Source organism: Canis lupus, chromosome 1 (assembly GCF_011100685.1).
Source record: "Canis lupus familiaris isolate Mischka breed German Shepherd chromosome 1, alternate assembly UU_Cfam_GSD_1.0, whole genome shotgun sequence".
In the NCBI taxonomy this organism is placed as follows: Eukaryota; Metazoa; Chordata; class Mammalia; order Carnivora; family Canidae; genus Canis; species Canis lupus.
The window spans coordinates 20,508,755-20,523,252 of record NC_049222.1 but is presented as its reverse complement, the minus strand read 5'-3'; the positions used below and the strand labels follow the sequence as shown (position 1 = coordinate 20,523,252).

At 44.5% G+C, this 14,498-nt stretch overlaps 1 protein-coding gene across 1 annotated transcript in view; it reads right to left on the bottom strand.

Annotated features, from left to right (window-relative positions):
* The window catches only part of TCF4 (transcription factor 4), a 357,271-nt gene that overhangs the window by 190 nt on the left and 342,583 nt on the right, over positions 1-14,498 (bottom strand). The window contains 4 exon segments of the mRNA NM_001003268.1: positions 219-359; positions 855-1,084; positions 4,361-4,511; positions 6,084-6,219. Of these exon segments, the coding sequence (NP_001003268.1) occupies positions 223-359; positions 855-1,084; positions 4,361-4,511; positions 6,084-6,219 (654 nt within the window). The 3' untranslated portion in view covers positions 219-222.

Sequence of the window (14,498 nt, the reverse complement as noted above, 5' to 3'; positions counted from 1 at the left end):
GAAGGGAAAAAGAGAGGAGAATCAATTAATACACTTACAGCAGAAGAAGTTTTTTTTTTTTTTTTTTTTTAATTTTTAAACTCTTTTTTTTTATTTTTTTAATTCCCAAGGGGGAAAAATGTGTTCATTCGAGCAGAAGTGGACTTTCATGGCTGGTGCCTTGGTGAGGAGGGAAGGACAAGGGAAAAGGTTTCCAAAATGGCTGAGAACAAACTTGCCCTTTTACATCTGTCCCATGTGGTTTGACGCATCTCCCATTCCAGGGTGCGGGCCCGCCAAGGAGAGCGGGGGAGGCTCTGAGGACACCTTCTCTTCCTCCCTTCTTTTCAGACACGCGGCTTTCGGATTCAGATTCCTTTCTGTGGAAGATTGAAGCAGAGCAGTCATTTAGCGCCAGGGCTCCTGGTGGAGGGCGGGAAGGCACTACTCTGCACATCTGTTGACCCTTTTTTTCTGTGTTTCTACTATTACAGGGCAAAAGCAAGGGCTGGGAAAGGCTCACTACTGCGACCCGTCTGGGCAGTCACTGGTACAAGTTGAACTGCTTGGTGCCCTGGCACAGCCACTTCTCAGAATAAGAAAGTTGGCACAACCAATACACCCAACCTCAACTGCTGAGAGCGCACGTGGAAACGTCACAGCGTAGTCTTAGCGGGTAAGGGCAACTTAACTACGGGAGAAAGGGTTGCTGCCCAGGTTCAGACGTGCTCTGCACCGGGCCCGCCGCTCTGGGCAATGCTTAAGGGTCTGCTCCTCTGCTCCTGCTCTTGAGGCCTGGCACGTCCATCCACCCCCACTCGCTGTGGCCCCAAGCTCCCGTGCCTGCTGCCAGGAGGTGGCGGGCTGGCACTGACCTCGAACTTGCTGCTCCAGGCTGAGGATGACGGCCACGGCCTGGTGGAGGATCAGGAGCTTGGTCTGGGGCTTGTCACTCTTGAGGTGGAGCTGCACCATGCGGCCGAGCTCCTTGAAAGCCTCGTTGATGTCGCGGACGCGCAGGCGCTCGCGGGCGTTGTTGGCCATCCTCCGCTCCTTCTCGCGCTCCGCCTTCTGCTCCGGGGTCAGGTCCTCGTCATCGTTATTGCTGTGGGACAGAAGGGATGCGACATTTTCTAACGGTGTGGGGGAAAAGAAGGTATCTAAATTAGTTTTGTCTTCTTCCAGAGTTGTCGGGGAACGTGTCCATCGCCGGCGCTGTCCGTGGCGGAGCTTCACACCCATTTGACTTGGGACTGCTAGAGATGGAGGGGACAATCCATGCACAGGACATTCGGTTCCTCCCAGACACTCAACCCAAACAAAACGGGAGAGGTGGACGTCAGGGCCCAGAGCGCGCCCATGCTGACGCAGGGGGCACAAGGGCACACGTGGCTTTCATCAATAAGGCTGTGCTCTGCACAGCGGGGCCACGGTCAACTTAGCCTGGAAGCTCCTCTGCATGGCCTCAGAGCAGAGCACTTTAGGCTAAAGTGTGTGTGTGTTGTTGTTGCTGTTTTTAACTTTCATACGTTCATACCTGAAACCCGAGGAAAACAAGTGTTTGAAAAAGAGATCTGGAGAGGTCAGAATGAACATGATGCAGCCAGACAGGAGTAAGAAGGTCCTACATTCAACACACCAGAACCATGAGAGCGAAGACAGGGAGCTTCTGTCCACTTGTTTCACTATTAACTAGCTTTGAAGGCTGGGCCGATCTGCTTAATGTATCTGAGCCATTTTCTCCATGCATTAAATAACAAAGGCTAAAAAAAACATCATGGTCTCCATGGCTTTTAACATCATGGATGTTTGCCATCCCCAAAACAGGTTGGGAAAACCGGAGTTGACATCCACTATGCAAAACAAACAAGATGAAACAAATACCAGACACCCACTCGTTATAAAGGACCATGATCTCACTGTGAGTCAAGAATGAAGCCCAAAAGCTCATCCCTGATCATGAGAACCAAAATATGATGTGATTCATAGCAAAAACATGCTTGGACCCAGTAGAGTCTGGAAAGGCAAGAGTACTTCTGTCTGCTTCTGGGTGTCATGCTGACAAATGAGAAACTTGAATGGAGGGCAAACAGGATGATGGGTCAAATGAAAGCATGTCTTATAAGGAAGGTTTCATGACATCAGGGCTTCAAATGCTTCATGGGTGATCATATAACAAAGAGAGGCATGGGAGATGCATAGTCTCAGAAAGGCAGCACAGAACAGAGAACTCTGAGTGGTACAGTTTCAGTTAACATGAGCAAGAAACTTTTTGGGTGTAAGAGGTGTCACAGAGATAAAAAAAATAAACAAATGAAAAATAAACAATAAAAAAGCAACAGCCTCCTCGTTATATGAAACAACATGGGGGTGACCATCTGGAAGGATGTTGATCTAGAAGTTCAAGCGTTAATCTATAGGACCGTGAAGGTTAACCTCTACTTGAATATTCCACGTATCTGAAATGTTCACAGAATAAAGATGTTAATCACAACATTTTAGGTCAGGAAGACATGGGGTAAGTTATCTAGTCAATTCAATGTACACTTAGCGAATGTTGGCTTGACACCTATGGCTCTGAATCTTCCACTCTGGAGAATCCCTGGGTAGCTTCCAAATTGCAATAAGGACCAATTATAGCCAAGAAGCTTCAATCAATCAAAAATGGGAGTGGTATTCTCTGGCTGCAAGCACATGTTGCAAACGTAGGTGACGTAGGTGAGCCAAGAACACTTGTAAGGGAGGGGAAGAGGAAGGCACCAAAGAAAGATGCTTTAAGCCTTGGCTCATCTCCCCATAGGTTAAACTCCCTTCCAGACGGGACCATCTGCCACAGATGCGTGTTGGTGGGCACACAACTGAACTGAACCAGTGGGAGAAGGTTCTCTCTCTGTGCCATCTGATCCTCTTCACTTCTACCAAACCCTCCTTCCCTTTCCCCGTGGGACGGCGGCAAGGAAGCCAAGGTTACCATTAATCCACATCCACATCCCACTACACAAGCAGGACACCATAAAAGAAAACAAAGAGGAAACGGAGGACAGAGACAAGTCTCTGCTGGGCCCGTCCTGAAGTCAAAATTCAGGTAACATTTTGAAACACAGAACAGGTCACCACCGCTTTCACAAAGTGGGTCTGAAAGTGGGAACTTGTTTTCCAGACGTAGTCAGGCTAATAACTAATTAGGGTTGGCTATTCACTTATAAATAATAAATAGATTGGTCACGCAAAGAAAACTGCCTGGCACTGCCTTACAGCACAGGCGTAGAGGTATAAGTAAATGTCATGAGAGGGACCTTCTAAAATAAGAAGGTTCTTAATAGCAAGTTAAAACGTTGTACTGAAACCTCTAGGAATCTATGGATACGCGTCAGTCACGGCCACTAGTTAAATTACCAAGAACGGAGAGCGGACTGACAGAGAAGATGGTAGGGATGTGAAAGCCTCTCCTTAAAATTTCACCAACGTGGCCAAGAGTCGGGAAGCTGCAGGGATGGTGGGAGGGAAGGGGTAAGAAGATTTCAGGATTTTTGGAACTCTGGGCAGGACATGTAATAAAATATATCCCTGTAATTCTAAAGGCAATATGAAAAAGTGGCACATTCTTAATTCCTAACGGACGTTAGACCTAACCCTGAGAACGACAGCTTTGAAAAGGGGGAGGTGTGCTCATAGTACAATTTATTTGGTTCATAAATAAAACAACCCACGGGAATTGAGGCAAAGAGTATGGGTGTCACAGTGTTCCCACACCACCTGATCCTCAGGTTAGGGTTAATATTCCAGGAGAGAGATTCTAATGTAAAGATATCGGATATTTAAGAAAACCAACCAGAAGCTATTTTCCTGCAGTTGTATTTTCTGTAGAAGGGAGGATCTGGGAGAAAAAAGTAAGCAATTCAGGCACTGTTGTTATTATATAGATCAGCACGTTTAAGATAAAGCTGGGAAATCTTATCACGTTCGAGAGAAGAAAAAAGTCATCGTTGCATATACCTCAATTGAGTTTTTAGCATGGCTAAGATCTCTTTTTAGAAATGTTTTGGAGAGATCATTTCTGACCAAATTCGCAGAATGAGCATAGTTTAAAACAATCCACCATTTGCACTCGAATCGGTCACAAATTGTTCACTCTGCGTGCAATGAGCACGAGGTCCAAATTCATAAGTGCAAAGACATTTTAGGCTTCACTAGAGGACCGGTACCTTAAATGATACTTCTGTACCTCTAGAGCAAGCCTTTAATTTTTTTCTTTTCAGCTTGTAGGTTTACCTGCCAGGAAAAAACTGAATAGTTTCTTCCTGTTCTGTTCACTTCATCAAAGTCCAATAAAGGAATTAAATGAAGCGACAGTATCATATACTGTTACCTAGATCTTGACCTAGTAATCGATTTGATATCCTTCTTGTCGTCATCTAACTTCTTGTCCTCGGAAGATTTCGTGTCTTGCAGGTTCTCATCGCCTTCGTCGTCGGATTTGATCTCAGAGCTGCCGGAGGAGACGCTCTGGCCCTGCAATCCCGGTGGCATGCCTACAGGAAAAAAAGAGACCAGGTGACGCTTCCACTGAAGACCCGAGGCCCAGACACACACGCTGCAGACTGTGGGGCTGCCAGCTAGCCAATTCACGCTGCTGAACTGTGATCCTTCTGCGGTGGTATTTTTTTTTTTCATGCTATCTGGTGAAGTTTCAAAAATGCACCTGTGGAAGCAAGTTTCCCCCGCATTGGCTCCGAGGTTAAATTCTATTTTGCAATCTTTTGGAGTAGATGGTAATTTCACTGTCTACAAAACATCAACTTAATTGCAATGAAAATCATAATCATGAAAATCACACACCTCAATGTTCTGATTAAGAACCCAAGTAAATATCAGCTATTATATTGAGTTTCTTCCATATGCAATGATTTAATAGAAAAATGTCCTTAAAATATAATTCCCAGGGAGTACGCTAAATATGTACAGTCAAGACTTCAATAGATACCCTAATGATATTCTGAAATTAGGCTTCTCTTATCGTCAAGGAGTAATCAGCATTTAGAAGTGGTACATATGGAAAGCAGTTAGCGGCTCACCGAAGACATTTCTAGCTTTATCACTGCTCAACTTTCAAGATCACATTACAGCTTTCAGGATCACAGTGCATTTTAAGCCTCGACCTGCCTGTAATCCACTTATTTCTTAAGGTACAAGCAGGTCTGTTGGGTACGGTCCTCTATTTGCAATCTGTGTAGTCACTCAAAATTTGGTCTGTGGTCCACGAGCATCCTTCATCACTGGAGCCCATGAGATGCAGAATCCCAGACCTACTGAGTCAGAAACTGCATTTTAACAAGATCCTCAGGTCCCGCCTCTGCACACCGAAGTTTAAGAAGCCTTGGCCTATCTCTCCACATACGTGATCACCACGCAGATCTGTATGATGTTTAGCAGCAGGTGAAAAAAGAAAAAAGCGTCTGCATATCCCTGTGGGAGCGTTCTCATCTTTATTCTACACATGGTCGGGGGGTGGGGGGGAATGAGAGGATGTCATCTGAGTGTCTGCTAGTCCCTGGGCAGGCCTGTCGCCCAGGGAGCAAGCGACCCGGCCCCAGCCCCGGCCCCCGCGGCAGGCCTCCCCGGGCTCGCCAAGTGCTGCCCGGGGTCCGGGGTTTGAGGCAATCGTTGTGGGGCGGGATGAAAAGAGCGGATGTCATTCCACCAAGTTCCAGTTTTGCAACGTACCTACATTTCCTTCGATCTTAAACGACAGAGACAATTTCCTTCCTTCCTCTTCATTCGGAAATATCATTTTCAGGCTCCAACTAACCACATTAGAGGACCCGAATGAGGAAAATGTGGAAATAGCTAAAATAAAATTTCCTCTCATCAGGCTGTTGCTGTGTCCTTCCCCGCGGAGACAGGACCGGGGTTTCAGAGGATGTGTGAGGAGAACAGCTCCCGAAGAAACACAATTAGCGCGCTCCGTCCCAGAACCACGTTCCCATTTGCTTGCCCTCCTGGTGCAGAGTCTGGCTCCTGGTGCTGCGCCAGCGCTTCCGCAGGGATGGGCGCCCAGGGAGCCCGGGCTCGGCGCCGGCCCTGCCCGCATCCGGCCCACCTACCTCTGTAAGGGTCCTGGGGTGGGTTCAGGTCAGGGGACGTCGCAGACTGCACGGGAAGCTGTGGCACCGGGACCTGGTTGGGCACGAGGGAGTGGCTGCCTCGCAGGGCCACGCCGTCTTCGCGATGGGCCCCGACCTGGAGGGGGGAGAGGAGCCACGCAGGTTAGTGGGGCCCCGAGGTGGGCGCAGCAAAGGGCCCACAGGAGGAGGCCGGGCCTCTGCAGAGCGAGACTCCCAAATGCCTTTCGCTAGAGGGCGCGCAAGGACCACGCGTGCACCTGCAGGCCCTGCCGCCGAGCACCAACCGCAGCCGCCGCCGAGCACCAACCGCTCTGTCCGCCCCTGACAATCGCCCCCCGCTCCCCGCTCCCCGCTCGGGCAGGTAAACGTCAAGTCGGCTCCCAGGGTGCGGCAGTGGGGCGCGCCGATTCCTGCCCATCTGTCTTCTATCATGTCCGCCAACAGATCTGACAATTATCTTAATGCCCATATGCTTAATTGTGGGCTTCTCAATTCCCCCATTGCTATCGGAAATCCTACAGGAATTTCAATTTGGCATTCGACTTTCATTTCAGGGGATAAGATTCTCAGGCCTGCCATTTTTTTTTTTTTCCATAATGCCAGCTAAGCCTCTGACAGCGGAAGCTGCAGCAGTGTGGGACACAGCCCCTGCTTGGTACAAATATAATAAAATGTCACCTGGCTTTCCAAAACTGGCAGCCCATTCCAAATTAATGTTTACTGCATTTCATCAGCTGCTGAGCTCCAAATCCAAAGGGGGACCGTTTCTGCCAATGCCACCACACCGGAAAATGTACCAATAAAGGTTTTATTAAACACACCAGTAATGCCATCATTGCTGCGCAAAGGTGTTTGGGCAGTTTTCCTTTTTTTTTTTTCCCCCTCCACTATTCTGATCCTAGGAAGACACCATACTGTAAACATTCTTTAGGTTTCCACGAATAAAATTACAGAATAGAGCACTAGGACTTGGTCCGGAAGACACACTGCTGAGCTTTTTATTAACTACTACTACCCACTCTGGGGGCCAGAGATGGTGCACGAGTGACAGTGAGGCAGCAGTTGCTGACTTTATAGCTTACGCCTTAAAGCAAAGCCATTAAGCATTTGCAAACCCAGAGAAACACGAGTGGCTTACATTTTCATCTGCATCTCCAAGTAGTTATTCTCTTAGCCCACTGTTAGGTGGACATTTTTGCAGGACAGTGGGTCTGACACTACATGTATCTACCCACGAATTTACACTGCTACGAATCAAAAAGTTTTTTTTTTTTCAAATCCCAAAACCAAAAACCCCACAAAGCAGAAAATCTTCCCTCTTTTCTGCTGCCCAATGTTTTAAAAGAATATTTCCAAAGAATGCAACAACAAGAATCTGAACCGACAACAATAAAATTCACAGAACCGAACGAAACACATGCTCTCCAAAGGCAACCTAGTATGAAGTATCACCATTACATAATCCAAAACAGTACAGAAGGAAATAACTCAGGGCAAAAGGGAGGGATCACGTAAATCATACTAATTGCTCAGCTTCAAAATATAGCAAGAATATAAAGGACTTCAAGACTCCTGAGCATCAGGAAATATAAATGAATGCTGTAGCTAAGGGTCCAGGGCTAGACGTCTGCCACCTGTGTGCCTGTGTCCCTTCCCAGAACATTCTGAATGGTGGCTATTTAGCGTCGATGTGGGTGCTTCAAATGTAAGGAGACCTTGATTACCTCCTAAAGCAGCCTGTTCCATTTTAATCACAAGTTGGCCTCCTTATATATTCCACCCACTGATTCTAGTTTCAACTTCTGGAGTTTCATGGAATAAGTGCTTCAAGCTCCCTTCATATATTTAACACCACTGCCAGGCCACTGCTGCCTCCTCTGATAACCCAAGCCCCACCACTTACAGGCGGGGCAGCGGCAGGCCCACCCGGTGCCCCCACCATTTCTCACTCACTCTTGGTCTGTTTTTATATTCGTTCCAAATACAAGAGTGATAGATAGCTATTTTCTAATCAGGTGTCAGTTTGCCATTTTTATATTTGTCCATTTAAAAGACTGATTCGATTGATGATTATCCTTTCAATCTAAGATGTCAACTTGTAAGCATGAATTTCACAAGGCTTGATCACATGGTAGCTCTTTAAGTTTATCAATCAGTGTTAACCCAAATTATCCTAGTGCTGATTCCTATTTATTGGTATCCCAATGGGCTTAATCTCTTAAATTTCCGGTTCTAAATTGTAATCACTGAAAGTAGCCACAGGTTTGAGTATAGTAATGATGTAAATCCCTTTTATATTAAAAGGCTCCTTTTTTAAAATATTAAAATATTTAAGCCTTCTCTGTAAGCATGTATGATGTAATTTAAGGTTAATATTTTGCTTTTCACTTGAAATATATTCAGATGTTGATCCTGCACTTCTTTTTTTCCTTCTAGATCACATTCAGATTAGTTTTTATGGGAGGAAAGCAGAGCCCATAACCAATTATCTTTATATTTTCTTTGCCTTGACTATTATGAAAGATTGAGTAAAGAGAATACAATAATGAGAATCAATATCTAGATTTTACCTGTAACTGTTAGCTGTGTAACCAAGGACAAGCTATTCAAATTCCAAATGGGAAAATAACACTAAGTTATAGAGAATGAGTCCCATGTTTATTGCAAAGAGTGATAATATGCAAAGCAACCGTTATATAATAAGTACATAATAATTATAGATACTGTCACGTGAAAATACTTGCATACTACATTAAAAATGAGAGTCGATGTGGTTCAAACACCTTCAGAACACAAGGTACCTTCCTTCATGGTCATCTTTGCACTCTTTGTCTCTATTTTGTTCACATGCATTTGATTTTAAATCCTCCTTCTACACAATGAGAGTAAAATCTGTTTAAGAATTGTAAATGTTTGTTCCAACTGTATTTGTTTGGATTTTAGCCATACATGTTACCTAACTTTATCTATTTTCTATAGATCATCTTAGGTCATCTCAAATTTTATTTTATTTTATTTTATTTTATTTTATTTTATTTATTTATTTAATTTATTTTTTGGTCATCTCAAATTTTATACCAATCATTTTCCATAGAGGAGGTTGGGAACAAACTTACTCTTGATTTTTTTTCTTGATTTTTTTTTTTAATTTTTATTTTCTTTTTAGAGAAAGAGAGAGAGAGAGAGAATCGTAAGCAGGCTCCATACCCAGTGTGGAGTCTGATGCAGGCTCTATCTCAGGACCCTGAGATCACGACCCTGAGATCATGATCTGAGCCTAAACCAAGAGTCAGACACTTAATGGACTGAGCTACCCAGGCACCCCTATTCTTGATGTTTTAAGGCTTCCCTAGTAAACTATATACATTCCAGGTCAAATGAATAAATGATGAAGGGTCCAGAGCCATCTGGTAATGAGCCTGATTTTCCAGGATGAATTCCATTGCCTGGGGCTGTGGAACAGTATTCCAAAGAATTAACTTTGCTTTGTTTGTTTCCTTGGCCACAGGCAGCATGCCCTAACCCCATTCACTTCTCTTTCAGAAACATTATTTCTGGTCACAAAGAGAGAAGGAAAGACAGATAGTGAATGGCCAGCACAATCCATCACTGGAAGACCTCTGAAATAGGAGGAGCCACGTATATACACAAGGATTAGGGCTTGTTCACCTTCCAGATAATAAATATGTAATTAAATAACTAGAAAAAAAGCACAATGAGGAGGGCACATGATGGGATGAGCACTGGGTGTTAAACTGTATGTTGGCAAATTGTATTTAAATTTTTAAAAATATAAGAAAAAAAGAATAAAGCAGATTCCTTCAACCTACAAATCGAATCTAAGGATGGTACCTATTTTTAGAAAATCTATACTTCACTAAAGTCCTATTTTAATAACATTTTCATCTAGATAAGCAATAAAGTTAAAAGCCAGCCTAACTAAAAAAGCAGTTCATTTTATCAATACTAATTTTTTTTATGATCTTCAAGAATAGTCTCCTTAGTAACCTACAATGTGGTTTTAGATATATTTATTCTGAATGTAAAGGACAGACCTATATATTTCAAAATCATTCAAATGAGTATTAATTGATTGATCAGAGAGTACATTTATTAATCCAAGAAATATTTACTAGTATACTTTATGCTTGTCCCTCCAGGAGGTGCTAGAGACAGTGAAGAAGTCAGATGATCTTGTGGAGTTTATAGTGATCCTCTGTGGCATTTCTGTGCACTGATCAATTCAGTGTGGCAGTTTTAACAGTAAGTTTCTCAAGCAAAAAGGACATTTATCAGATTTCTGTAATTTGAGTTTCGAACCCAGAGATCTCTTAGGACCTAAGGCCACTCGTTGTCTCTCATGGGCCATTCCAGCCTCTCTTGTCCCTCTTCTGGTATCTCTTGTCTTTCTGGCTTCTGTCCCCTCAGGACTACAGGCTGGACTCTTCCTTCATGCTATCTCTCAGTACATTCTTTCAGGTTCTGTACCTGCTGCTAACTCCCTCTGGCTTAGTGTTTCTGAGTTCAGAAGGCCAAGATCATGAGTTTGAAGCAGACATGGGCCATCCTTTGAATGGGCCACTCTAGGGTCAGGTGTCCCCATTACTGGCCTACTAAGCTACAAAAGAAGAGAAGACAAGGCCACACAGTCCAAGCTTGGCTGCCCCTTCTGCCCATACATCCTGCTCCCCCATATCATGGTTCTTATGCACAAATATCTAAGTTACCCTGCATCTTGGTCAAGTTATATTCAAGCTCTGACAGCTATTTAAACTCTCTCGTGTTAATTTATCAGTGGGAAGAATTAAATACCGTTAGAAGTACATTACTTCTTCTGAATCACGTAAGCACCATATAGTTTTAAATAACCATACTTTCCAAGGAAATAATCGATATATTTATCGGGAGCACTTTTTATTCACACTATAGAGACTTAAAGGTTCTGAGGGACTTGGAACCCAGGTCGGCTGAAGTCTCCATTTTACAGAGAAGAAAGCTAAGGAGCTAAGGTCGGAGATAGTTAAGTGACTTGGCAAACATCTAGTAAGAAGACCAAAATAGAATTTGGGCTCAGAAAACTTATAACAGCATCGAACAATCTGGTTTGAGGTGTGTGTATGGGAGCGGAGTTAAGAGACAAAAGGCGTTTACTTCCTGGAGCTTTTGTTTACAACAGTGTGCATACACATACGCCTGTGTGTGTGTGTGTGTGTGTGTGTGTGTGTGTATAGCTATAGATACGGAAACTATTTTATTTTTCTTTATCATAGGGGGAAAAAATCCACCATAGTTCACCAACCATGGCCAAGGTCAAGATGTCTAACCAAATTATAAAATGTAATATTTGCCACAACTCCTCCAACATAAACAGATTTAAAAGACATGCAGTTTCGAATTAGGTGGCTGCTGGCAAGGCTGTTTTAATGTGAGGATGCGCGCAGCATCCTGGTAAATACCCTCATCCTGATCCTTGAGCTCCCAACAAACACCACAAACAAAAAAGACATTCAGTGTTTCTGCTCTCTTTGTTTCCAGGGAGTATTGTGAAAGTAATTATTCTGTTGTATTTAAGAGGCCTATTTCATGGATGGGAAAATGTATTAAATTTCATTTGGCAGTTATTCAATCCTTGTTAATGTTATCTCCAGAGATAACTGCTTCAAAGCCAGCTTTCAGACCTCGGTCCTTCTCTTCTACCATAATCCTCCTAAAAGAGTATAGGGCGGGAACTCTAGGAAACTGCTCATCAATTTCTAGACCAAGCGATAGCGATACAAGACCCGATAGGCTCTCAGGAACTTTTTGGTGTAGCAGAAGAAGAGGGTGTTATTCATGGCATCCGGCTGCAAATTTTTCTTTTGACATGGGTGTTTTTTAGAAAGAAGAAACAAAACAAGGAAATGGGACAAAGAAAAAAAGTCCTGGTAGCTTTTACTTTTCTCTCTTCTCTTTCTCTTCTTGTTTTTCCATGAGCCCAAAAGAAAACTTGAGGGGCTCTCGCTGTAATTAGACACCCATCGACGCAGAAGGCAGCTCTGCTGTCTGGCCGGGAAGCCCGCGCGGAGACCCAGCCCACCTGGCCCTACCTGGCGGAGGCCGAGCCCACCTGGCCCTACCTGGCAGCTGCCGGGCGCCCGATTTCGGTTTCAAGGAGCTCGCCGGCCTCCGTCACGTTAGGCGAAGGCAAGCTGATTTTCACAAACGGGCAAAACACCGCTTAGGCCCCACTGCATCCTGTAGGGAGGTGGGGCGCGGTCCTGCGGACCCTAATGGCTCCCAGATGGGGACCCCGACGTGCAGGGCAGGGCGCGGGGGCGCGTCCCACGAGGAGCGGCAGGGCCAGCGGCGCCCAGAGGCCGCGGAAAACAAGACCCACCTCGATAACCAAGTCCTTTGTGCGAGAAGGCTCTGCCAGCTGGGCCACTCTTCAACCACAAATATCACTTCCATATTTCTCAGTTTAAGAACTTATCAGACGACCCTTTTTTTTTTTTTTTTCCAAGATTCCTGTGATTAAACATTTAAAGGACTTTTCACTAAAGTCAGATCTGGATTCAATTCTTTTGTTTGGGTTTGGATTCCTGGGAGAGGTTTATTGGGGGAAGACTTCCTCCCTCTAGAGAGCACCTGTCTTCTCCCCCAGAAATCTCACAGCTTCGCTTATGCTTTGCCTGAAATTTAAGGTAATTCCTTACTGCTTATTCTCCCGGTGATAAAATCATTTTCAGGAGGATTTTAAACATCTTGTAAATGACCCCGACTTGGCAGCCCTGATGTGTCATGGGATCCGCTAGGCTGAAACTCCCATTGAATGTCCACCAAAATGGTTAAAATGAATGACCCTGTGATTTAATTCGAGAGATGCAAATGGCTGTTATCTGATTTCAGTTCATCTTTTTTTTTTCTTAACTCGTACGTTCCATCTATTAAAACTGTTTCATTTCTCTCCTCTGTGTCTCCACCCTCCGCCCCCAATTCTCTACATTAGTTTCCTATGGTGGAAACCATAACTGGACGCAGTGCACCAAGTAAGAACCTCAGCAGGTGGCTCACAGAGTCCATTTCATTCCTTCCTGCCCCAGGAAGCAGGTTAGTAAATAAGCTATAGGGAACTAAACCTAGTCTATGCCTGGTGGACCAAGTCTATCCATCACAGAGATTCGGGTGAAAGTTTGCAATCATCTGTACACAGCTTCTTTCGTTTGGACTGAAGGAAAAGACTTGATGTGTTCATAGAGTCCTGGATCCTGCAGTACAAACACACCTGTGAGGGTGCACAGCCACGGGCTGGCTTCCACTCAACGCGCTCTGTAGCCATCCCAGCAGGTCCGCCACTAGGGATTTAGCCTTACCTAACTGGCCTTTATTTTTTAAATGCCTTTCTTATCATCCAAGTAACACATGCCTATTGTAAAATAGTTGGAAAGGAAGTGGAAGTGTAACAAGCTTGCCTAAACTAATGAGACATTCCTTCCCCATCACTTCCTAAATTTTCCCCTTTTGAATGTTATATTCCCTGCCCGTCACCTGTTCCCTTGCATGTCAAGGTTCCAGCACAGCTTTTCATTGTTCTATGGATCAAGCCTAAGATCGATACCTTGTGCATCTGTGTCCTTCACCTGGACACCAGAAGATCATTCCAGTTCCCTCCTGTTACCAAGTTCCTTAATCTCTGACTTCAGTTCACTTCAACCCACTCAGGGTTTCCCAAGGGCTGCATTCACTCCCATATCAGCAAGGCTCTTGAGCCAAGCCCTCCCAGCTCTGCCTCCCAGAGCTGGTTTCCTCTGCACAACTCACCAACCACTTCTCTTTTATTAGTCCCAAAGATCCCCTTATTCGCACTCCTCATCGACCGTCCGGGTCTCCAGAAGTCTCACCACCTTGCTGGGCCTGAATAGGGCTCTCCCCCGACTGTTCATTATGGACACCCTCACCAGTACCCACTCAAGGGCCATGCAAATAGGGCAGGGCATACACTTCAATGCTTCTGTTTTGCTGCCTTTGATAAAGCCTATATTTGCCTTGAGATGTAAGCATCCCAAGGGCAAGGACTGGGTGCATAGGTCATTGTATAGGACTGTAATATCAGAATGTGCAATTAGATGCTTCATGAACGGTGATGACGCAAGTGGCAAGTATGTGTGAGGCTATTTCCAGAATCTGAACCTTTTGATATTGTCAAGTACATATTTTGTGCGTTTCTCTCAAAAAAATAAACATTTTGTTTAACTCAACAAATGCCTCCGAGATGTCTGCTATGCACAAGGCACTATTTAGGTGTTTGCAGGAGAAATAATAAAAGATACATCTATTACTTAATAATAATTAGAACCTAATGGTGGTGGAGGCATATATGACAAAATAAAGTGAATGTCATGAAGGAGTACAGGG